This window comes from Metarhizium robertsii (assembly GCF_000187425.2).
Source record: "Metarhizium robertsii ARSEF 23 chromosome Unknown MAA_Scf_4, whole genome shotgun sequence".
In the NCBI taxonomy this organism is placed as follows: Eukaryota; Fungi; Ascomycota; class Sordariomycetes; order Hypocreales; family Clavicipitaceae; genus Metarhizium; species Metarhizium robertsii.
Genome location: NW_011942182.1, coordinates 848466 through 872920, shown reverse-complemented (window position 1 = coordinate 872920; position 24455 = coordinate 848466). Strand labels below are relative to the sequence as shown.

The following is a 24455-nucleotide window of genomic DNA, read 5'->3' as shown; positions in this document are numbered from 1 at the left end:
TGAACCAGACTCTTGTTTTTTGACAAGGCAAAAAGCTCAATTTCAACGGCCATGTTGTTGAGACGATTGCACTTCTCTTTTGTAATGGGCACATCATTTTTACAAACTCCAAGATGCCCCCCCTGTGGTCATGTGATGTGGTAAATTGTCAATCGCCAGCTGTTCAACGAGCCGGGGATTGTTTGCTCTGCGGCCGCCATCTTTGCCGTACTCACCTCCAGGACCAGTGGCACACATGCCCCAAGCCAGAGGTAAGTGCATCCAACACCCAAAAGCACCCGCTCTCGTCCATGAAATTGCTATTCATTATGGCCATCAGTCCAATTGGAACGAGTACAGCGCTCGGCATGTAGCCCAAGAGTCCCGGCGGCTGGAAGAGCTGTGCAAACGCATCAACAGCGAGAATCTATGCGAGCGCGCGTCCCAAGTGCGCGGCGCCAACGTCCCATGCTCGATTGACCTCTCCCCGGGGACACTTTCGGCCATGATGGGCGGGCAGAACTGCCATGCCGACGTCGTATTCGCAGACGGTGTCGTGTGGCTCGCGCGGTTCCGACTCTGCAGTCCCATATCGCCGCCGCTCGAGGTGCGCGACTACGTGCTGCGCAGTGAAGCCGCAACCATGGAGTTTCTGCAGCGCCACACGAGAATCCCTTCTCCGCGCGTCTTCGACTGGGCCTGCGAGTTGGACCCGGCCAATACGGTGGGCGTTGGCTATATCCTGATGGAGAAGCTGCAGGGCGCGCCGTTGGACTGGCAGCGCGCAACCACGGCGCAGAGGGGCAAGATTGTGCGGCAGCTCGCAGACATGATGCTGGAGATGGAGAGACACCCCTTTGACAGGTTCGGATCGCTCGTGGGGACGCCGGCCGTGTCCGGAGGCGAGGTAGCATCGGCAGCCGAGATACAGGTCCAGGGTCTGGCGCAACATTCCACCTTTCGGTGCGGTGTGGACCATGGGCCGCCGGGCCCCTTCCGCTCATCACGGGAGGCTTTGCGTGCCCTCGTAGAGGCGCACCTTGGCATGATTGCCGGCGGGGAGATTGGGACCGCCGAGGACGCCGCCGACGTGTGGCTGGCCCACCGGTTCCGGCTCGACGTTTTGGTGGATGCAATGTGGAAGGCGAACACGGCAGGCGAGGACGACACCTTCTTCTTAAAGCATGCCGATGACAAGGGCGACCACATCCTGGTTAATGCCGACTTTGACATTGTGGGCATCATCGACTGGGAGTGGTGTAGCACAGCGTCCAAGGAGGAGGCCTTTTCCGCGCCGTGCATGATGTGGCCGGTGGCAGCCTTCTACGACGGCTCCAACGAGCTGGCAGACGAGGAATTGCTCCTGGCGCGCGTATTCAGCGAGGGGGGCCGCGAGGACCTCGCCCGCTGCGTGCTCGACGGGCGCAGGGTCCAGAGGTTGTTGTTCGCCCTAGGTCCTGGGGCGTCACACGAGGACACGAGGACGTTTGCCCGCCTTTTCATGGGTCTGAAGCGGGCGTTCGACCTGGAGCGTGGGGGCAAACAAGACAAGCAAGGGGGAGAGGAGCAAGAGTGGGAGGCGTGGAGAGCAGGAGCGCTTGTGAAATGGCAACACGACGGTTCGTTGAAGGCCATACTAAAGAAGGCGTGACAAGTAGCCGCAACGAAATTTGATTGTCAACGAGAGCAAGAAATGGATCATTTTTGACAGACTGTACTGGATGGTTGTCTGGTCATTGCCCTTGGAGACGGAGTCAAGATGGTCGCTTGACCGACACGAGTACATCGACGGCCGTGAAATCGTGGCAGCTTGCATTTATTTTTCTACTCTATTGCCAGTTTACACCTTGTACACTAGCTTCTTGCCGCTGACCTTGTTCTCCCTCAAAGCCTGCAGACCGTCCAGCACGCCGTCCAGCCCCTGTCCCAGCTGCACCGGCGGGACCTTGAGCTTCCCCGACGCCAGCAGCTCTCGCGACAAGTCCCAAAACTTGACGGCGTACTCAAAGTCTTCCCTGACAACGGGCTGCGGCTTGCCATTAAACCTCCACGCCTCCCCCATGGCCGTGTAAGCCAGGGACCGCGTGTTCACAACGTCACTCCGGGCCGTCGTCGCGGGCAGAAGAGCATGGTACCGGAGGGTAGTCCCCGGCGGCGGCGACGACGCCAACGCCTCCTCGCAAATCTTGGCCGAGTCAGCCAGGGAGATTGTGTCCAGCGCCACGGCAAGCGAGTCGTTTGTGTAGGCGCGGATCTTGGCCGCGCACTCCGGGTCGTTGTAGTCGAAGACGGCATCGGCGCCGAGAGCCTCGACCAGGTCGTTGTTGCGCGGGGAGCACGTAGTAACGACCTTGTACCCGGACAGCTTGGCGTACTGGATGGCAAAGATGCCGGTTGCCGTGCTCCCTCCGTAGATGAGGACGGGGGCAGCGTCCGCGGCGGGCTCCGAGGGCAGAGCAAGACCCAGGCCCTGGTATAAGCTCTGCGCGACGGTGACGACGCTGACGCCGAGCGTGGCCGCGTCCTCGAAGCTCAGGTTGTCGGGGATCTTGATCTGCACGTCGGCCTTGACGACAATGTACTCGGCAAAGGTGCCGTCCTCGTGCTGGACGGCGTTGCTGCCGTGTGCGATGCCGCAGATGCGGTCGCCCTTTTTGAAGGGCTTGGTCACGCCCGGCCCGACGGCCTCGACGACGCCGGCGTAGTCGCAGCCGACTACGGGGCCGGCCTCCTTGACCATGTGGTCGATGTGTTTCCAGTCTGTGGGGTTGAGGCCAACCGCCGCCGTCTTGACCAGGATGAAGCCATCGCGAAGCTTGGGGATGGGTCGGTCAGTGACGACTTTGGCCACCCCTGGGCCCTGGATGACGACTGCTTTCTGGGTAGTGGGCAGAGACATTTTTTTTTCTATTTGGAGCTGGAAACTGTAGTTTGTAGCCTGGGTGGAATGGGGAGTGTGGATGGAGAGGGTGATGGCGCAGCTTTTTTACTACATGGCGTCAAGAGGCTTGGCTTGGCTTTATAATAATTAGCAGGCTCGCACAAGATCCCATCAGGTCCTGTACCCCCCGGATTATAAATCGAAATATCCGTGGCGTCTTTTTAGTTTGTGCGCTTCATGTGTGGGCCTTGGAGTGTGCTGGACCAGCAACCCCGGCCTTTTCCAGGGCCCGGTATCTCGGCGGTGATAACGGGGAAAACTAGGTTTCTGTAAAGTCCGGTTGAATGATTATTTATAGATTCTTATGTAGTTATGATTTCTAAGAGAACTACTCTGACGCCCAGAGCCTGGTTCTCCTGCACTTGTTTCGCAATCTACCAAGGCGGGTCCATCCATGACATAATCTCTGGTTACATGAAGCTTAAAATGGACATTACCGAGCAAGAGCCTCGGAAGGGCCTGTGTTGAGCGCGATTTCGGCACTCACCAATGTGTTTCGTTATCGCTTGCTTTTCTGGCCAGATCTAAACCGCCTGATCAAAAGTGGCATGAGTCGTACACGCTCCGCTATACACCAATGAGATGTGCTGTTCTTCCACACATGCTTAATAATGCGTCAATATTTGACTAATCCTTGTAAGAGTCTGGTAGGTCCCAGGCCGTGCCTCGCTCAGCACGATTCCACCAGACCTTCTCATTCTCTCATTATTTTCCCCAAAAACTTACTCTTTTCCCCGGGACGTATACTTTGTATGGCGTTATAATAACTCGACCTTTAGGTAGTCGCTTATAGTCTTTGAATCGACCAGTTATTAACGTATAAAATACTAAGCCTAAAGTTTTTAAAATAAGAAAAAATAAATTATTAAAATAATAAAACTTATTAATATTATTAAAAAAAATAAAAAAAATAAAAAAAATTAGAATTTAATTTATTATTAGTTTTTTTAATAATTTTAATTTAAAAGTTTTTTTATTATTTAATTATTATTATAACTATTAATATAACACAAGTATACTTGATTTCTTGACTTACCGTGATCTTAAAGGTATCAAGGCAGATCCAGAAGGCTGCACGTGGGTATAAAAGACTAGAGGCTAAGGCAGAACAGCGCAATACACCAAACAACCATTGATCTTTGTTCACCTCAAACTCGTATTACAACTTGAGTTGCAACCTCAACAATTTCCCAGACTCAATTCCATCCTAGTTCACTCAAAACGGTCCCCGGCCTGGTATCCCTTACGTTGGCGCTGTCAGATATACCGCCTGACAGGATAGAAGAGGGCAATCAAGCCAATTTCTGTGCAGAAAATAAAATCACAGCCAAGTATACCTCCCGTAATGTGACGGCTAGAATGTCTCTTTTTCTCCTTAGTCCTGCGACTGCAAAAACCTGACATAGGCCTGCAGATCCTTTTCATTCACCGCCGCTTCCCTTAGGAACCCATTGCACCCCGTTTTCTGTAATGCATCGACAGTGTTTTCACGCTTGAACCTCGCCATTCCTTCATACAATTCGATTCGGGTCCGTTCTCCAAGCACCTTCTCCTCCAACATGGGCAACAGAGGTTTCAGCCGCAGCTCGGAAGCATTTTCCACCGCGGTGCGTATTCTGTCAAGCCAGTCGTGATATCCCAAACCGGTCATTGTGACATTTGCCGCCTTCCCAACAAGGCGAAAGAGCGTATTCATATCGATGCTCGAGTCGAGATCCGGAACAAGATGGTATGCGCGTCCCAGGTTATCGTTTGACGTGGAAATCAGTCTCATGGCGGATGCCACGTAATCAACAGTCACAAGTTCTTCGCGCTGGTTTGGAAGCAGGGGAAAGATTCCCAGCCTTGTACAATCTGTCAATAGGCGGCTGGCGAAATCGTCCACATTACCAATACCGCTTTCGCCATGACACAGAACAAATCCACAGCGGTAGATGGCTGTAGGAAACCCGCGCCGCATCAAGGTCGAGACCAACTCATCCGCGACCCATTGACTTTGTCCATAGCCCATCTCATACAGGATAGCATTCTCGACGTAGGGTGCCAGAGGCCAGTCCTCGTCGATCAGATTTGGCCGATTCTTCATCAGACCAGTTGGGCCAAAGGCTGAAATAGTTGACGTATAGTGGAATGCCTTTGGTTTTCCTGTAGCGGCCAGACGAAGCAGGTTGAGTGTGCCCAAGACATTTGCCGTCCGAGTGGCAGCATATGGCTCGTTATAATTGACCTGGGCGCCCAGATGAAAGACCACGCTGGCCCATTCCGCCAGTTCCTGGAAGCTCGATTCCGTTAACCCGAGCCTGGCCTGGGAGAAGTCTCCGGGAATAACCTCGATTTTGGCCCTGAGGTCCTCCTCCAGTTGGGCAAGTCGGTACTTGTCCAAATTTCTGAATAATTTGGAGTAGGCAGTTTCTAAGCGGTCTGCACGAACAAGACATCGGACTCTGTGGACTTGTGGCATCCGAAGCAGCTCAAGGAGCATGAAGGCCCCGACGAAGCCCGTGGCACCAGTCAAGAACACCCTGCCTTCTCCAGCAGACAACCAGTCTACGGGTTCTACTTGGGGAATAGGAATATTTCTCCAGAGGGTAGCCGCGTCCATCAGAAGATTGTCTTGGATCTCCTTGGCTTGATACGCAGGTCCGTGGTGTCGTTCTTGCTGGATCATGTCTGCGAGGCCACGCAGGGTTGAACACTCGTAGACAGTCCGAGCGAGTATGTCCACGCCGAAGACGTTATGCACACCGTGAATCAGAGATGCCACGTGCAAGGACGTGGCACCTATACCAAAGAAGTCGGTCTCGGGCTGGATATCATGCCTTGGAACCGTGACAAGAATCTGGCTCCAGAGAGAACGCAGCTTTGCTTCGGATGACATGGACTGGTCCGACTTCATGACTTGAATGGAACTCTCCTCGCTGAGGCGGCGTAGGAGCCTATCCACCAGAATCTCGTGCACTCTTTTTCTATCAATCTTTCCATGTCGAGTCATGGGCATGGCTCCGAATTCGACCAGCTGTGGGACCATGTATTTTGGAAGACGCGCCTGGCATCTTGCAAGGAGACATGGACTGACGCTTCCCCCTCTCGAGGGTAGATATGTCACGCAGGCCACCAGCAGGGACATATTTGCATCGGGGAGATTCACCTTGGCGGCAACGACTGAACTTACGAGGCCAGTACATACAATCTCCGACTCAATGACATCCAAAGGAATGCGATAACCTCTCATCTTGACCTCTCGGTCCATGCGGCCGACCCAGACCAGGTTCCCAGCATCATCTCTACACACAGCGTCTTTGGTACGGTAAAGGCGGCTTGGTTCCCCGCCAGGCCCAAGGCCTGGAACTGTCACAAACCCCGTTCGTTGTGCGTCCAGTGCCTCAAGATAGCCCATGGAGAGTCCGGCACCTCCTAGATAGAGTTCTCCCTGATTATTTCCGGTGACTGGCCGAAGCGAGTCATCGAAAACGTGTGCCACCGTCTTCCAAAGAGGTCTGCCAATGGGTAGATAGCCACTCGCCGCATCTTGCACATCTTTCCATGTGATTTGATGTCCGCACGCGAGAATGGTACACTCCGTAGGCCCATAGCCGTTAATAAGTCGACGAGGGGGTCCATGCTTCAGCACAGCCTTGCAAGGTTCAATGCTGAGGCCCTCTCCACCAACGATGAGCGTCTTCATCTCGGAGAAGGCAGTCGGGCATGCCAGTGCCACCATGTGAAACAAGGCTGTTGGCAAAAACGCAAACGTGACCTGCTGTCTTTTCAATGAACGAGCGAAAAGTCCAGGACTGAGAAGCTCTCGTCTGTCCATGACAACGATTGTCGTCCCGTTGACGAGGGAGCACCTTATATCGATCAGCGACACATCGAAACATGGATTGTTGAGGTAGCCGACCGTGTCCTCGCCCGAGACGGCTTTGCAGAGTGGATCGCGAGCAATTCTGACGATCCCAGCCGCCGGGATCTGGACACCCTTTGGCGTCCCCGTGGTACCAGACGTGAAGAGGATGTGTGAACGAAACGTGGGCTGCAAAGGTTTTGGAATATCCTGCGTCTTGTCCCTCAGAAGTTCAATGTTCGGGTCACGAATGAGTACTACCTTTTCCGCTGATAATTGACGATCATGGTGCATGTCGTCGACAACTAGGAAATTCACATGTGCAACATGGAGTTGTGCTGCGAGCTCAGCATCCGAGCGTTCGGTGTCCAACGGGACGCATGTAGCACCGGCATAAATCACCCCTACTTGAGCAATTAAATGGGGTAACCCAAATGCTGTGAGAATACCGACTGGGTCCTCATAAGCAACTCCTTGTTGAATCAAGCTCAAAGAAATTTCCTTGGCTTTGAGATCTAGTTGCTGGTAGGTGATGGAGAGACTCCCATCAATTATCGCGTTTCTATTTCCATGGCAAACGACATTCCGAGATAGGAGACACGCTATATCATGATCGGATATATGAGACGTAAAATCCATAGTGGTCCAATGAAGACTGCGAGTGCTTGAAATAACTCGGGGATGTGTTGTGACAAGGGCTCAAAGAGGGCTTGGAGCAAAAGGGCCCCATTCAATAATAATCTCGAAGGGTCTCTAAAGTCTTGAGTTGCTAAAAGCAAGGAAGAGAAGGGTGACTGCTTTATATACATAAAAGGAACGCCCGGGCACGTGTTCAAGCTGTGCAACTAATAAGTCCCATATCGGTGAAGGCCCTTTGTTGGGTTTCACGATCTGTTGGGCCTTTTCCGTGTAACACGTGTCTTGAATCATTTCGCCATAAGTCGAGCATCACAAGTCCATGGGGGGCGTGATTCACAGGATTTTATACTCGGCTAATCTGCATGAAGATGTCATGTGTTAAAAGTACTAGGATATGCCTGAGTTACTAGATTCACCACCGGAAGGACATCAGCAGCTCAATTACTCTCTCCGTATATGGTACTCTCGGCTCGTCTTTCGAGACTTCCTGATGACAGACTTGGAATGCTGTACAATTCTTGGAATCCCATATCCATGAAATCTATGATACAATTGTCTTTTGTTCTCGCTCCTCATCCTTCTTCGAAAAGTTACCATCATCCAAAGGACCCATATTCAAATATCGTCCATCGGCAGACATTGCCAGCTTGGGGCTCTGAAGCAAAGCCTTCTCACAGAAAGGAAACGTCTACTGTACATTGCGACCGATTCGATGTAACCATTTGGTCCGCATGACTGGCTTTTGTGCCGATTGACATCGCTATGGGGTAATAGACCAATACGCGGTCTGCTAACCGATTCAAGCGTTTCCAAGAAAAACCTTCTTTTTTATGTGACGCTACACATCATAGTCATTCCATTCTAGGTTTGCAGAGCATCTAGAAGTCATCCGATCAATCCATCGACGATTCACAGTGTGGCAACCATAGATCGGGATTCAAGCCTGTGATCTTTCAACAACTGATTCATTAATATAAGAGCTATCACTTTTCGGTGGTTGGTACAGTACTTAATACCTACAGCTAACTTAACATTCCTATGCTTGTGTAGGGTTTGGCCACGTATGGATGGCTACATTAACGCTAGTGATGCTACAAAGGTCTGTGTATCTTTTTCAGCACTATGTTCTGGCTATTATATCACGAATGTCTCGGACGATTGAGGGAATGTGCCTTTCGCCTTTCGCCGTTGCAAAGTTGCTGACAAGAAACCTACAAGTCTGTACCAGAAAAGCTTAACTGACACCACTATTTGACGAACATGTTGGCCATTTTCTGACCAAGGATTTTCTGCTCCTACGGGCCCAAACTTTAAATGAACTGATACCAATACACTCCAACTGTTATGACTCCCTTGGTTAAAAGTTAAATAAATGCTAGGTTAAAACATAATTAGCGTTATGAATTATGAGAGTATAGCAGTGGCGGTGCCTAAGGGGCCGTTAGATTGACGCCGAGGAGTGAGTTATGTAACGGTCCAAGCTGAATATATTGACAATCAACTTGCTCCTGCACAATTCGTTAATGGTCTGTTTCCTTTCTCCTAAACATAATAACCGTTATCCGACAACAAGAGTTCACCCTACCGGCCTCTTGTCACACAGCACGATTATATGGGACAGCTTGGAGTATCTCGACACAATTCATCCAATAACAGTCTTTGGTATAAGACCCTTGGTCTTCCTCCAGCCTAGTTGACTAAAGAACTTTATTTATACAACAAGTGGTGCCAGCCTTCTGCCCTAGGTCCCATGATCGTAGCCCTCGTGTAACTCTGTGGTAATTAAGCTATGACTTAATTTTCAAAGAAGAAAGTTACTTGTATTATTTAATTCTTTCCTTATAAATAATGAAAACTTAGCCGCCTTCGTATACACCTTATTGCGGCTGCTACAATAAGTTATCATCCATCTAGGAGAAGTAATGTACGCACACGTCACCATCCGCAACCTCAGCACATTGCGTACACCTAGCTATCTGAATCGGATTAACCACACCAGGTTGATGCTTAATTTCGAATACGTCATGTTTCCCCTTAACCCGACGCACTCGAATTTTTTCATCTTGTCGATCAATGCCTGCTGGATATGGAGTCCAAGCCTCACGTAGTAGTTTTTCGATATGGCTCTGGTCAGCTACCCATCCCCCCTGCCTGTAGAATCGTAATCGACTGACTGTATTTTCTCTTCTAGCCACCAGAGAGTTTTCGATTTCCCCCGTCGCAAATATTAAGACGGGATACGCTCGCCATAAATTCTGCAAATTTCTCGGAAGATTTTCGGGAAGTCTTTTCGCATAGGTTTGATTTCCGTTGAGAAAATCCACAAACGGCCAGCATACTGGTGCATGGTTGGGAAGCGGGGACCTCCTATCATAGAATTCCTGAAGGCGACGGGTTGCCTTTGCGACGATTTGCCGCCCGGATAAGGCTCTACCGTCGTCAGTGCGAAACGTTGTAGCCTGCCACGTCTTCAGCCGCTGACGCGCGGTATGGTTATCCTGGAATATGGCCTTATTTTGGACACCAGCTCTATTCAGCTGATGAATGCATAACTCTTCCACCAAGTCTGCAGCCTCCATGGCTAGGTGAACATGACGTGTCTCGCAATACAGAAGAACAATACACGAGAGCGGTTCCAGTAGGTCCTCAGTTGAGTTTTCAACAGAAAATAATGTTAATGCCCAGGATACTGTAGCGGCTAAGCTGGCCTGAAGTCCATGCCATGCAAATCCAAGTTGGGCGCCAAGAGTAATTCTCTCTGGCGTGAAGGCCATGGCGTCTGCATTCTGAAAGCCGGAACTTAAGCTCGTGCGCGTGGCTATACTCTGAGGCACAAAGCTGCTTTCGTTGTTTTCATTTAGCATTGGCGATATTGTTGATCGCATTCTCGCGTGCCAGCCCAAGATGCAAGGCGTCGTTGTAGACAACATGTCGTCAAGCCTTCCAGAACAATTCTGGCCGTCGCAGGTTTTAGAAGCATCCGTTTCAAGATGCCATACGTACCACTGACCCAACTTGCCTCTAAACTGGATCCATTCCTCCTTCAACTTGTTATTGTGCCGACGACTAACGCTGGCTGATGGGTCGTTTAGGGTTATCGTTGGTCTTGCTGTTGTTTTGCTAGGACAAAATGCGCGTTCAAGCCCAACCGGATGTGCGAATGTACAGGAGCATTTCTGTACGAGATCGTTGTCGAATAGTGACCACATAGCACCTGCAGTGAGAAAAAGACAATCCTCGGGGGGATGCTGCTCCTTCGTCTGCAAATATGGTAATGGCTGTTCGGAACGATGAAACAGCTGTTGGACGTCAAGAACTATACCGTTCGCTATTTTTTCCCGCCAACAGCCAGATGCTTCTTTCGGATTATTTACTGTCGTCTGGTATGTATCTGGATCAATCGTAGCGCCATGGAGTGCTGCCAAAGTATCCTGCTCGAGATTCATGTACCTTGTCATATTCTGTTCAACCCTAACCATGGTGGTTTTTACCGTTGAAAGCGGTTTTATAATGGCTATACCATCTTTTTTCTGTTGCATTTCAACCGTCGAATTCATAATGTTCTGTAGCCACATTAACATCTCCAGAGCATCTTGTTCTAGCCTAGAGTCACTCTGCATGCCCAACACCCAACCACCGCCTTGAACTGGAATGCTCAGAGTCTTCACCGTGACCTTTCTGATCCCGTTAAAAGCTTCGATAGTGTACCCCTTCAGAATTTCGTTCCTTCGGAAGTAGTGGAAACTGCTATCGACTATAAATAGAAAACATTCAAGAAGTCCAGCACTGGCCGAAAACTGAACTATAGCGGCTTCAGCGAGAGACATTAGTGCTGTGTGTTTACTGACGTCTCGAACAAGAACACCTTGCCCAAGTATGTATGGCCAGGCCATCGTTTCTAGTTCGTCGATCAGAGCCTTTGGGAGCAGATGCCACGTGAACTGGTCATAACCCAAGGCGTCCTTAATGTTCCACCCATCGTGATTAGCCACAGTCGCGTAGGTAAAATACCTCGGCCCGGCTCTGATTTCACAGGCGAGCTGTTGTCTATGATAATCCACTGGCAAACCGCTAACTTCTACGATTGCATACAGGGTTTGGCCGATTTCCGGTTTGACGTCGCTGGTGTATCGAGCCCCAAGGTAATACCTAAGCAGATCATAGCCCAAGCCAGGAGTGGCATAGGTGCGTTGGCTATAGCTAGGGTATAGGGTATCATGGATGTGTGGATAATTGCTGGTGTTGAGAGGAGTGTAAGTAGATAGTTCATAGCTAGTCAAGTCTGGATCACTGCCGAAATCGAGAGGTGGTTCATAGCTAGTATCTGGAGCACTCCCAAGAGGTGGCTTATAGCGAGTATCTGGAGTATCATGGGTGCCGTAGCTGGTGTCTGGAGTGTGGCTGGTGTGTAGATCAGTGACGTAAGAAGCACTTGGCTTGGACGAAGAATGATCAGAGCCCCTATATCTTTTTAGGCGAAAAAGGCGGCGTAGGAAAGTGTTTTCCATGATTTATTATATATCGACGGAAATTCTCTGGAAGACTGCTTGCTGAGAATCGAATATTTAGTATAAGGTTCCGCAATTTTTGAAACCAACGGAAAAGCTCCAAAGGAGAACGGTGCGTCTTAAGGTAAACTTTTGGCTGCATCTGGTAGGGAAATCGATACATGTGTAATTTGGCTCGCATAATTGGTGACTTCAATAAACTTTGGCTAAAATGCCACGACACCTTCCCTTCCACACATGGCACCATGGTGTAGAAGAGGCGCAAACGAATGCACACTGATGGCCCTTACCTTTGTAGGTTTAACATACTGGACTGCTCGTAACGAATGTAGCTATTTATAGCTATCGGGTGCCTTGATACACATTGAACAGAACCTTCGAACAGGAATGAGGCCGCAGATGGTGCGCTGGGCGCTGGGTGGGAGAACGGCGGACTATGGCAAAACTTATGGCTTAAAACGTTCCGGGAGAGCCATGCCGAAAGAGGTCCGCCGTGAAGCCCAGATGAGGGTAACCTATAGCAATGAATTGGTCGTTGAAGGAACAGGTGGCTGAGGTGGTCTTAGAGGAAATTAGCCCTAAAGGTCTGAAGCAGGGCTTCGGGCTGGGCATATTGAATTGGCGACTTTAGAGGAGCTTGCCGAGAGGCGTATAGAGGAACTTTCCGAAGGTCAAACTGAAAATTGTGGCTCCTTCGGATCCGCGACGTATTATGGCAGTTGTTGACGGATTCGTTAATATAGTGGCTCACGTGGCGTAAGCCATAGTCGATGGGTATTTGTCCGTGGTCATCGTGAGGCGCCAGAATGTCGTCTCTAACCTCCACGAGATTGTGCCCAGCGAATCCGCACGTAGCCCAAGGCATAACTTGAGCTTTGGCCAAGTGAGTAGGGGACCACGTGGCTTTTAGGTTACCCATTGAATATTGGTTTATTCGTCGCTAAGGAAGTTTATTCCACCCGACTTGACGTTTCGAATCGTGACTGCCTATCAGCGTGGCAATAGTCTTACAAGCCGTTAAAAGTCAAGCTACTAAAAGTACACATTTGTTAGAGGAGCTTAAGACACGATAATGGTATGTATGTACAGATCTGAAGAACAGCAGATCCTTTTGGCGTCGCAGAGACTATGCAACTAATATCTATAGTAACCCTCGTGAAGCTATATTTTATAACACTCTCTATGAGAGGGTGTGACAAGGGTTCGGTATGAAGGCTTGGAGCAAAAGGGGCTCAATTTAATAATAATCTCGAAGGGTCTCTAAGGTCTTGAGTTGCTACGAGAGAGGAAGAGAAGGGTAACCGCCTTATATACATAAAAGGAACGCCCAGGCCTGGGGTCCTTGCCTAGGCACGTGTTCTAGCTGTGTAACTAACAAATCCTGTATTAGCGAAGCCCCTTGGTTGGGCTTCACGATCTGTTGGGCCTTTTCCGTGTAACAGAGGGCATAAACCTCCATCTAGTGCTGGCAACGCCTGGGAAACCGCCCGCCACCCCTTTTTTCTAATATTGAGCCTGAAACCCGTGGAAATTATAAGGAGAACGTTTGATTTTAGCAGAGTCCTTTATTATTCCGACGATACCAGTGCTCGAGGTTATTTTCACAGTAAGCGAAGGGTCCAATTTACATTAATACCCAGCAGACTGATTATAACAGTGCGCCCTGGATCCCCAGATATAGGCATTGTAAATATAGATATATTCGTTACATTGTACCCATATGAAATCTACCCTATTGATGGACCTCCAAACTAAATTGCTGCTGCTGGAGGTTCTCGATGCGGCCCAGAAGAAATTCAAGCTGCATATAAGCTCGATACGGCCGAGCTCGACCTGGGGGATTCTGATTGGGTTTCCTCGATTTTTCTCGTTGCAGAGACCCTTTCGCAGGACCGTCCAACCGTGAAAAATAAGAAGCGCTGGGTCGCCGAGGTTTCCAGGAGGGTACTTGATGCACGGCACAAAGTAGTAGCAGTGCGACCAACACAACCACGCGACTTGCCCACCCGACCCCTGGTCTCAGCGGTATTTTAGCGTTGGCGACTGAAGACAGATTCTGTCACTGGTAAGGTTGTGATACGTGTTGGATCAGAGATCTCTACTATAAAGTAAATTACATACGAGAGTCACAGGCCTGCTTCAACTGCCTGGCAATATTCATATACGGCTTGGAAACGCTCCCCTATAAACCAGACCCGTGAATACCAGTTAGGTTTTTGCTAAATCTCTGGCAGAGAAATTCATGTATCATGCATAGAGCCTCGTCAACTATTTCCTCTCGCCTGCACCAAGTCTGGCCAAAGACACACAACTTTTACATGGAACATGAGAATAAGCTATACACTTTACTGAGGGCCTTATTCTTACCGACTTTATGAATCAAGTTTCGCTCTTTCTAGTATTCTAGGGGCATTATTATTTTTATCTTGTTAATTCCTTTAACGGGCCCCGTATAAGTCTGGTATGGGCCAATTACTTTCGCCGTGAGACTATCTAATCCCCGTTGAGTGAACTTCCGCTTTATATCTACTTCATTACTCTTCCTTTATCTCTAGAAGAATTGCATAAATTTTTCATTCATTATCTGGTACTCATTTGAAGTCTTTATCCGCATGGTGGCTGGAGTTCCGTTTGTGGTGTTGTGACTTACACGGTGATTATCGCGCGTACCGCAATCAGTGTTGAACATGCCAAAGACTTTGTAACCAGATAGATTCGTCACCTGGTCGCCCCTTGGCCTTCAGAAGGTATAGCCTCTAACCAAGAAATGATTGGTATTTCTCCTTTGGGACCTTCCTATCGCTGTCCTGTCAAGCCTAATAGTCCACTGCCTCCCAGATGCGCGGTTGGTTCATGAAAGTTGTGTCTGGTCTGCTTGTATGAGTTATTGTAAGGTTCGGCTCACAACTAGCGGTACATTCAGTGTCCTTGCTGAGAGTGCTTATTCTAATTCATTGAGTACTTGCAGAATGTCCAAGTTTGAACATATTCTCGCCTATAATAGATTCACAGTGGTACAATCTGCCTCTGTCCATGGCTCAGCTTCCACGTCCTGAATTCCGTCCTCAACATGTCTCTCTCAAATACAACGGATTAAATATTTTGGCACTTCTCTCATAGAGCTCTGAAACAGACAAACACTAGCAAGCATGGGAAATGACCAATTTGTGTCTGGTACTCGGTTCTCTCAAACAACGACCGTGAACGCGTCCATTGGCGGCCGTGTTCCTTGGCCACTCCCACACTTAGAGCCAATAAGGACCTGTATCTAAACCATACGAAAGATAGCTGATAGAATGATTCCAAGAACTTACAGGTAGGTAAATCAGGCTATCTTGACAAGTTATTTGACCGGACTTGAAACTCTACGAATTACATTGAACACGCATCATTATCCCAGGCTAACATGCTCGCCAGTGAGCCCTCAAACGAAAGAGTTCTGGCTAGCCAACCAACAAGGCATAGTCGAAACCCGACGAAAATCCCCTCTTCCTTATCCATCTACAACAATCTGTCTTCAAGCTCAACTCTACTTATCAAAATGCCGTCTATGAAATACACAAAGCAAGCAATACTAACTTGTACAATACCCCAACGACCCTGACACTTCAAATTCAAGATTCACCCCCCACCTACAAAATATATCTAAACAGGACAAGGATCCTCGACACACTCGCACCCATCGCGTTAGCCGAAAGAGTAAGACTCCAGTCGCCAACAGTCACCGTCTGCCCCGTCGCCACAGCCACCTGGTACGAGCCTATTGCCGTCCCAGCCTGCAGAGGAATCTTGCTCGAGGCAGTCAGTGTAATATCCTGCGTCATATTCACCGCCGCGCCCGCCGCAACAAGAACCGAGACAGTCTCCGCCTTGACGCTTCTCCCCCTCGTAAAAAACGGCAGACGGTCCTGCAGAGAAGCAAGCGGCATAGTCGAGGGCTTCGTTTTATCCGCCGACACCAGACGCTGCCACTCGTCCGGAAAGTCGTTCTTCAAGTCCAGCATCGCAAACATGCCCTCCGTCCTCGACAGCCCGGAAGCCGTCTTCTGAAACGCGACTGCCGCGTCGGACGCTGCTTTGCGAAAGGCAGCGCCGCCCTGGAGCGCCGTGTACTTGACCTGCAGGACAACGTCGCTGATGGAATTGTAGTCGAACTGCTTCACGGCGGTAGGGAGCTCGAGGCGCCAGCGGCTCACGGCGCCCGCCCCCTCAAAGGGGATGTACCGGTCGTCCCGGAAGTCGAGGTCGAAGACGCCGCTGTCCTCCTGGCCGTGGCTGACGGCGATGGAGGTGATGGGCACGCGGTCGGTCTGGAAGCGGTCGTCTAGCGTCTTTCGGGGATAGTCCTGCGCGTTCCTGGCGTCCGACTTGATGCGGTACGAGTGCTCGAGGAGCGTCAGGGTCGCGTTGACGCCCGTGTGCGGCCCGACGACGCAGGAGACCGTCATGCTCACCGAGGTGATGCGGCGGCAGTAGTGGCCGGGGAAGTCAAAGTCGAAGAGCACCTCGGGGAGGTCAAACTCGGCGGTGCCCGTCTCGCGCAGGGCCAGGAGCGCCCACGGCCGGACCTGTAGGAGCGAGACGTCCTTGACTACTTCGACGTCATGCAGGCGCTGGTCCATGTATGCCCCCTCGAGGCGCTTGAGCGCGAGGTAGAGGTTCTCGCCGGCAAACATGCCGTCGCGGCCGTCGTCCCAGTAGGGCGAGGTGACGATGTTGATGGACTGGTCGCCCTTTTCGAAGCGCAACGCCGATTGGGCCTTTTGGGCGAGGTCGTCGGCCATGAGATAGGTCTGGTGGTACAGGTCGCGGACGACGCCGTCCATCCAGGCGTACAGTTCCTCGCTGGTGTACTTGGTCCGCAGCCAGGCCTCGGTGTCCCGCGCATAGTCGGCCTGCTGCTGCTGGAACTGGATGTCACGCTCGCACAGTTCTACCTGGATGCGGGCCGTCGCGATCTGCTTGTCCGTCTGCTTGATCTCCCGGCCGGCCATGTTGGCCTCCAGGCGCCGTTCCTGGAGCTGCCTGATGAGGGCGCCGGTTCTCGCGGCGCGAGCGCCCTCGTCGCTAAAGTACTGCGCCTGGAAGCGCATGACGCTCGCGTTGATGAGCATCGCCTCGGAGATGTTCTTGGTGACGGAGTCGATGGAGACCCCGACGCCGAGGGGCTCCGCCTCCTCGCTGATGTCCGGGATGATCTTGACGATGCTGGCGGCGATGTCGAGAATGGTGGCCTTTTGGTTGAGATCCGCGGCGGCGTCGGCCTTTTCCATCTCCAGCCTCTCGTGCGATGTCATGCGCAAATCATCCGACGTCGGCTTCTCGATGGACTGCGTGATGTCCTCCCAGTCCTGCGTCTCATCTGGGGCCGAGCGGTCGTCGGTCCCCGTCAGCGCGAGGTAGTATTCCAGCCGGGCCACCTGGGACCTGCGGACCTCGAGGAGCGCGTCGATGCTCGACTCAGCCTCCTTCTTTGCCGTCTTCTTCATCTCCATCGTCAGCTCCTGCAGCACCTTGTCCTGACGGGCATGGAGGTTTGACAGCGCTTCCGTGTCCTTCCGCTCCTGGATGGACAATAGCAAGGCTCCCATGGATTTGACCTCCGCACAAATGTCGAACGCCCTTTGCAACAGATATTGAAAGCGATAGTTGGGCATGGGACCCACGATGTTGCCCACGAGCTGAGAGATGTCCACGCCACTCGCCGCCGCGCGGACCAAGAGGCCCGGATCCAGGGGCGGCTCAAAGAGTGCCAGGCTTCGGACGACGCCGTTAATGTCCTGGCAATGGCGAATCTTGAATAGCCGGTCGTCGATGAGATCCCGGAGCTGGACCAGCTTTGGGTTCGCGGGAACGCAGAAATACGTCGACTTTAGGATACCAGTGAGCCCTGCGGCCCCGTTCGCCCCGGCGCCTGTCCCTCGCGATGCCGGGTCGCTGAAGAACGGAAAGTCGAGCTCCATGTCGAAAGCGGCGTTGGAGAAATCGTCCAAGGTGCTGGCAAGGTCGTTGTACGACTTGTAAGTCGGCTTCGCGAGCTGGGGAACCCGCACCGGGGCCGATCCAAAGATGTGCGAGGCCTCGACGTAGCGTTGGATGGCAAGGGGCAGCGCCTCCAGGGTGTTCTGCCGGAAATAGACGTCGCCGCTGGCGATGAGGATCTCAATATAGTTCATGATGATGCGTCGCATGTACGCCAGCGGCCGGCTCCGCGCCACGCTGTGCGCGTTGAATGGATGCGTGCGCCAGTCGAGGATGCTCGTCTTCATCTCGCTCTCGGCGCCGCTGGACGGCTGGAGACGCTTCAGGATGTCTTCGACCGAGTCAATGGTCCCGTCGGCGAGCTCCTTGAAGGGCGGGAACAGCCAGCAGCGGTCAAGGCTGGTCCCGTCGACGGTGGGATCAAACACCAGGTGCGCCACTTGGAGGGCCAGGTCGTACTGCCGGTTGACCTGCAGCCGTTCCATGAGCAGCATGACTGTGTGTGCGCCGAGCTCCCAGTTGTAGAGGGCATAGGGCGTCGAGAGCTCGTGAACGGTCCCGTTGCGTTTCCCAAAGGCGAGGAACGTGTCTTCGGCAGGCACGCTGGCGAGAAAGGCATAAACCTGGTCCACCCCGTCGTACGCCGTGGACATGGACACCAGGTCCCGGTCCAGCGTGTGCTGGAACACGTCGGAAGCAAAGGTGCTGGTAGACGCTATGGGGGGGTAGGTGACATACGAGATGGTGCTCTCCGTGGTGATGATGTCCTGGATGAAGCCGGTCGCATTCCGGACCTGGGAATCATTAAACGACATGGTCCAGACCACGTCCTTCTTCGGGGTGCTGTCCACCAGCTTGGAGACGATACCCAGCAGCGGCTCCTTGTCGCTCGCTCCTCGGCCAATGGTAATGCCTGGGGTCGGCTTGTCCGTGGCCTTTTCCATATGGTACGACATCTTGGCAAAGACAGTCGGGATGGTAGGCCGCCAGGGGGTCAGGAAGGGATCGTTTTGGCCAGAGAGGGCGCTGAGGTTGGTGAGGATGACCTGCGATCCACGCATTTCGAACCGGCCAAGCGGATAGTTTTGGTACCGCGGTGTCTGCCCGACGCCGGCGTCGATCCAGCGTTCCACCTCGATGACCAAGATACTGGTGCTCGGGGCGGGAGCGCTCCTGGGCCCCGGAGAGGACGCCGCGACCGTGGACGATGCTCCCGAAGGTATCGAGGAGCTGGGCCGGGACCGGATCCAGAACTTGAGCGAGGCGACGTCAGGGAGTTTCTGTGCCTCAGCCCAGATATTTGCAGCCGGGAGCGTCTTCCCCTTGACCGGGAAGTCGGTGTCCTGGGCTCCTCGGACCTCGAGAATCGCCTGCGAGATCTGCTTGGGCGTCCACCGGCCGTTGCGGTACTCGGTCCAGCCAATCTGGACCTGCCAGTACTTGGTCGGCTTAATCTCGTCCGGCTTTTTATCTTCCATGGTCTTGATGGTATTGTCCTTGGCAGCGGGGTTGGGGTCCGTCTTGAGGGTGATTTGCGGGAAAAGGAGAAAGAGGCGCTCTCCGTACAACGCCGGAGTCAGGTATGAGCCCGACACGGGCAACGGTTTGCCGTCGGCGCCGACCTCGTGAACGGGGACCTCGACGTCAATCTTGGACCAGGGCTGCCAGTACATCTTGATGCCGTGGCCCGAAGGACTCGGCACAATGTCCAGCGAGCGGTAGTAGTAGATGTAGGGCGCCGTCCTCGTGCGAGCGAAGAAGTGGAATGTGCCAGTGTAGTCCTCGACCTTCTTCCACAGGTAGGCCTGCACGTCCAGATCGGCAATGGCATCGACGCCGTACACGTAGCCCTTGACGAGGTCGACAATCTTGGCGCTGTCGAGGTCGTTTTGCAGGATGCCGGACTCGAGTGCCCGGAAGACGTCGGTCTTGTCATCGCGCAGGCTGGCGTCGAGCCAGTTCTCCGGGTAGAGGAACACCTTGCGGTTCGCCTCCCACAGCCGGTAGCCCTCCATCCACGCCCAGCGGTCGAAATTGACCGTGTTGCTGGCGACCTGCTCCCCCTTTTCGAGGCCGAGGATGCAGCGGCGCACGTACACCTGCACCGTCGAGATGGCCTGCTTGATGCGGGACGTCTGGAGACACGCGCCCATCTGCACGTCGATGAGGAGGAACTCGAACAGCCCGTCGGCGTCGGTGATGCCGCGGCCGGTGATATATGGATGCTGGAGGAGGTAGTTGACCAGGGCATCGCGCTGGTGTTGCCGCAACCCGCCGTTGACCTGCGTCGCCAGATCCGCGCCGTTGCCCGAGGCCGGCGTCGACTGCAAGAGGCGCCGGAGCTGGTCCGCATTGTCGAAGTCGGTCGTCGCAGTCGGCGGAGGCACTGGCGTCGCGAGCGCGAACAGGAGCTTGAGAGTCAAACCGGGCACTCCGGTGCGGTTCATGAAGGCGACACGGTCCAGCAGCCGTGCGACCTCTTCCGTTCCCGCAAAGACGTCAATCAGCTGCTGTTCACTGAGGCCCGCGAACCTCTGCCCCAGGTAGTCGGCAATCTGAGCGGCAGACAGATTTGTGACGCTGACAAGACTGTTGGCGAGGGTGCCCTCTCGGGCAGATACCTGCGTCCACTTCAAGAAGTCTAGGAGGACCGTCGGTCCATTCAGCCGACGAGCCAGCTCCCGGTAGCTCTTTGCCCGCTGGACTGCCTGGTAATCGATGTTTCCCCAGTCAATAAACAGGCTGCCACTGGACGACTGGCTCTGGAAGAATTGTACTTCGTCCAGACTCAGCTCAAAACTCGTGGATAGATGCACCGCCCGGGAGAGCAACAGCAAGACCGTCTGCGCTAGGACAACCGTCTCGCGCGCCAGCAACGCGCCGAGGGGAAACGGCCGACCCGGACTTCGCTCCGTCAAGTACGAGCAGCTCGCCAGCCCGCCGTCGTCGGAGCGGTGCAAGCTGTACGCCTGACCGTTGGAGAGACGGACCGGCTTCGACGTCCACCCATCAGTGCCCTTGTCGAAAAGGAGGGTGTTGCCGTCCAAGGTCACCAGAGGGCTGGCGGTAAGAGTCGTGTCGGGAACGAACAAGCGGTAAAGGTCTGCGGTCGGGGGCCGGAAGAAGACGTCTGCAGAGTCCTTGGCGAGAGCTGCCGCGTTGGACGAGGCGAGGCCGCTGAGGACATCCAGAATGAGGGTGCGGGATGCAAGGTGATGCCCGCCCTCCTGCGACCCCGGTTCCTGGACCGTTTCCACCAGGAAACCGAGCACAGCCGCCTTGACATCTGGGAAAAGGGGCGTGACGGATTGTAGCACCGCATCCTTGGCTGCCCGCGCGTGAAGCGGCCCGATGACGTGCTGCAGAAAAAACACCCGCCGGGCATCGAGGATGTTTTCGCGCGCAATGGCCTTCTCCTCGTCTGTCCCCGTCGGATCCGGCTGCTCAAAGAAGACCTTGTGCGCAGCTTGGGCGTCACCGGAGAAGTAGGGCAGTAGAACACTCTGGTACACAGTGGAATCTTCAGTGATGGGTGTCCCGGGAAGCACTAGGATTACAAGATTAGCCAGGCATTAATACCGTCATCGCGGCGAAAAACTTACTCTCAATAAATGCCACGGCTAGCTGCGCCGTCTCATGGTCGTAGAGTGCCGCCGCAGCAGCCGCAACATCTGCTGGCGACGCCGTCGTCGTGTGTGCATCGACGGCCGGCAGGGCCGCCATCAGGCTCTGGATGTGCACCATGACGTCCGACGCGGCGACGGCGACTTGCTGGATGGGGAGCTCTGTATCCGATTGCCTAGCACGCTGAGCTGCGTCGTTGCCTGTGAGGAAAAGCAGCTGCTCCAGGCTGAGGCCGGCGTCGGTGAACTGCTGGAGCTGCTGGATGACGTCGAGGGCCGCCTTGGGGCTCACAAACGCGGACTGGCTCGGGTCCAGGACGGCCTGCAAGCTCGCAAAGTCGACCGGGTCGACGGCGAGCAACTGGCAGAAGACGGCGATGCGGTAGACGGCCGTCAGGTTGGCCAGGTCGAGCTTATCGTTGGTAATCCCGGCCGCCGCGACAACAGCGGCGAAGCCCTCCTCTGTCAGCCCGCACGCCGCCAGGAGCGGGGCGCGGTTCGCCGACAGACCCGCACCGGCCGTCAGGTACTGCCCCTGGGCGTCCGGCCCGAACACCGGGTCCGGCCGGCCAGACTTGCCTTTTAGGAAGAGTCGCGCGTAGAGGGACCGGTCCCCATTCGTGTCCATCGGCCCCCACATGGGCATCAGCCGAAACACGTCGACGCCGGTCAGCGCCGAGATGCGCTGCACCGCCGCCATCGCCGTGATTGTCTGCGCCGTGACACGCGTGCCGCCGCCGCCGAATGCAACAACGGCGCAGTCGAGATCTTGCAGCGTCCACCCGGTCCTGCGCCAGAGCCGGATATACGACTGCAGCTGCCAACAATCCGGCTCCGTCAGCGGCGCCTTTGCATTGCTGCTCGTCGGGTGGCGCAGTCGCAGGTCTTGGAGCTCGCCGGAAAAGGTGGCCGAGCCATCCGCGTTCTCGAGCACGAGCTGGCGCTGGAGTACTCGCGCCCGGAGCAGATCCAGCAGATCCGCGACCGTCATGTCCGCCCGGCGGAGCAGCTGGGCCTTGACGAACGGCAGCCCCTTTTCGTCCTCCTCGGACAGCATCAGCTGCTCTGCCGTGTGTCCGCCGGCGGCCTCGTAGCCCCAGTATGCCGCCGTGCTTAAAAGGCCAATTTTCGCGTTGTACGCGTCTTGCTGCATGCTCGGGTCGAGGACTGCCTTGAAGAAGTCGAGGGAGAAGATGGACGCGCCGGTGATGGCGACGTAATCGGCGGGGGACAGCCCCAGGTACTCGGCTGCCTGCGCGCTCTGCAACACGTCTTGCGCGAGGGCGAGTGTGTCTGTTGTCGGCGTTTTGGACAAGAGGCGGGACGCGGAACCAAACAGCACCATCACGTCGGCCAGTGATGCGTTGAGATGCGTAAAGAAGAGGCGCTGGAGGTCGAGCGCCTGGCTGTACGGAAACACGGTGAGCGGAAACGCCTGGGCCGCTATCTGATTGCTGTAGACGCTGTAGTCGGTATGCTGCGGCTCGGCGAGACTGACCTGGCTGGTGTCTTGGTCCGTCATGTTGAACCCCTGGATCGGGACGGGCGATGGCGGCAGGAGGCTGCCGACGTTTTTGATGAAGGATTCCATCGCCTCGTTCGCGAGGTCAATGTACGGAACCAAAACGTTGGTATTGACACAGGACAGCTGCAGCGTCAGCAGGTCAGGTCGTCGGGCTGCCAGCTTGTCGAGGAGGCTTGGTGAATCGGTTTTGGTGGCATCGCTCGGCGTGTTCTTCAGCATCCGGAGCAGGTCCACGAAGTAGGCCGCCGGGCTGCTGACGGAGCTGCAGTCGTCACAGGCCCCGATGGTCACGTCGCCAAAAATCTTTGTGTAACTGGTGACCTGCGGCGAGGGGGCCGTCGTCGAGGCTGCTGCCGAGGCTGCCAATACCGGCGGCGCAGCTTTCGGGCGAGCCAAGGCGGCGAGCGAGACGTCGTGTTTCGACGCCAGGAGTGCCGTCCACGCTTGTTCGTTACGCATGTCCACGAGCGTCGCGTGGTTGTGTATGCGGACGGCGCTCGCGGCTGGAATGCCGTGGCGGCCGATGACTGTAACGAATGAGTGCCTCGGCGTGTGGGAGATCTGGTGCGCAGACATGAATGACGACTTCAGAAGCGCATCGAGATCTTGCGGCAGTCTCACCAGGGCCTGCAGTCTTTGAAGCTTCTGGATAAAGGTCTTGAGCGCCTCGACATCCTTCTTCTTCCCAGCATTCAGCCCGTCCACTTTGCTTAGCAGCCTGTCGACTGGGTCGCGACCAATGTTGAACCCGGACGACACGGCTCTATCAAGCAAATTGACCACGGCTGTTTGGATGGTTTTCGGCTGGACGGTGAGGTGTCCCGCCCTTACCAGGCTGTAAATGGTCGCCGTCGGCTGCTCTGCAAACAATCTCATCTGGAAGTCCTCCACGCCGGCTCCCTCGCGGTCGAGCAGAAGGCTGTAGCAGCGAGCCGCATCGGACATGGAGCGAACCTGGCTCTGCCCCCAGAACAGGCTTGCGAGCTCGACATGTCCTGCCGCTGCCCGGTCCAGGTCCGCGAGGAGGGCGAGTCGGCGCTGCGACTCTGCAGTGCTGCCAACACCAGTGCCAACCGAGTCAATAGCCTGAGAAATACATTTCGTGCGGTCGAGTGCGGCGAAGAGTCTTCTGCTGTCTTTTACCAGACCTTGCAGGAGCTTCTGGGCCTCCTTCAAGCGCCTTTCGTCCAGCTCAGAAGGCATTGCGGTCCAGGGGCAACTGTGATTGCCAGTGAAGCTCGGCAAAGTTGGGAATGCAAGGACAAACCTAGTGCCAGGTGGTGTTTTTTCTTCTCCTTTTTCTTTTCCCTTTCTTTCTTACAGTCTTGAAGCTTTATCTCGTGCGAGCTGAAGATGGACGCCCGAGAACATACGACAGGAGCGTATCAATCCCTTCTTACGGAGGTGCAATTCG

At 54.0% G+C, this 24455-nt stretch overlaps 4 protein-coding genes across 4 annotated transcripts; 1 reads left to right on the top strand and 3 right to left on the bottom strand.

The window, feature by feature from the left end:
- Positions 1-235: 235 nt before the first annotated feature.
- Positions 236-1630, top strand: MAA_08270 (Protein kinase-like protein; the record flags this gene model as incomplete). The annotated part of the gene is made up of 1 exon (XM_007826268.1): positions 236-1630. One exon carries the CDS (start codon positions 236-238, stop codon positions 1628-1630), a length of 1395 nt encoding a protein of 464 aa, XP_007824459.1.
- A 189-nt stretch (positions 1631-1819) lies between these two features.
- MAA_08271 (Alcohol dehydrogenase superfamily, zinc-type) lies at positions 1820-2878 on the bottom strand (the record flags this gene model as incomplete). The annotated part of the gene is made up of 1 exon (XM_007826269.1): positions 1820-2878. The coding sequence occupies one exon, from the start codon at positions 2876-2878 to the stop codon at positions 1820-1822; it is 1059 nt and encodes a 352-aa protein (XP_007824460.1).
- A 1417-nt stretch (positions 2879-4295) lies between these two features.
- On the bottom strand, positions 4296-7403 carry MAA_08272 (non-ribosomal peptide synthetase; the record flags this gene model as incomplete). Its single annotated transcript, XM_007826270.2, has 1 exon — positions 4296-7403. One exon carries the CDS (start codon positions 7401-7403, stop codon positions 4296-4298), a length of 3108 nt encoding a protein of 1035 aa, XP_007824461.2.
- An 8140-nt stretch (positions 7404-15543) lies between these two features.
- MAA_08273 (PA14 domain protein) lies at positions 15544-24244 on the bottom strand (the record flags this gene model as incomplete). The annotated part of the gene is made up of 2 exons (XM_007826271.1): positions 15544-21440; positions 21496-24244. 2 exons carry the CDS (start codon positions 24242-24244, stop codon positions 15544-15546), a joined length of 8646 nt encoding a protein of 2881 aa, XP_007824462.1.
- Between the last annotated feature and the right edge of the window lie 211 nt (positions 24245-24455).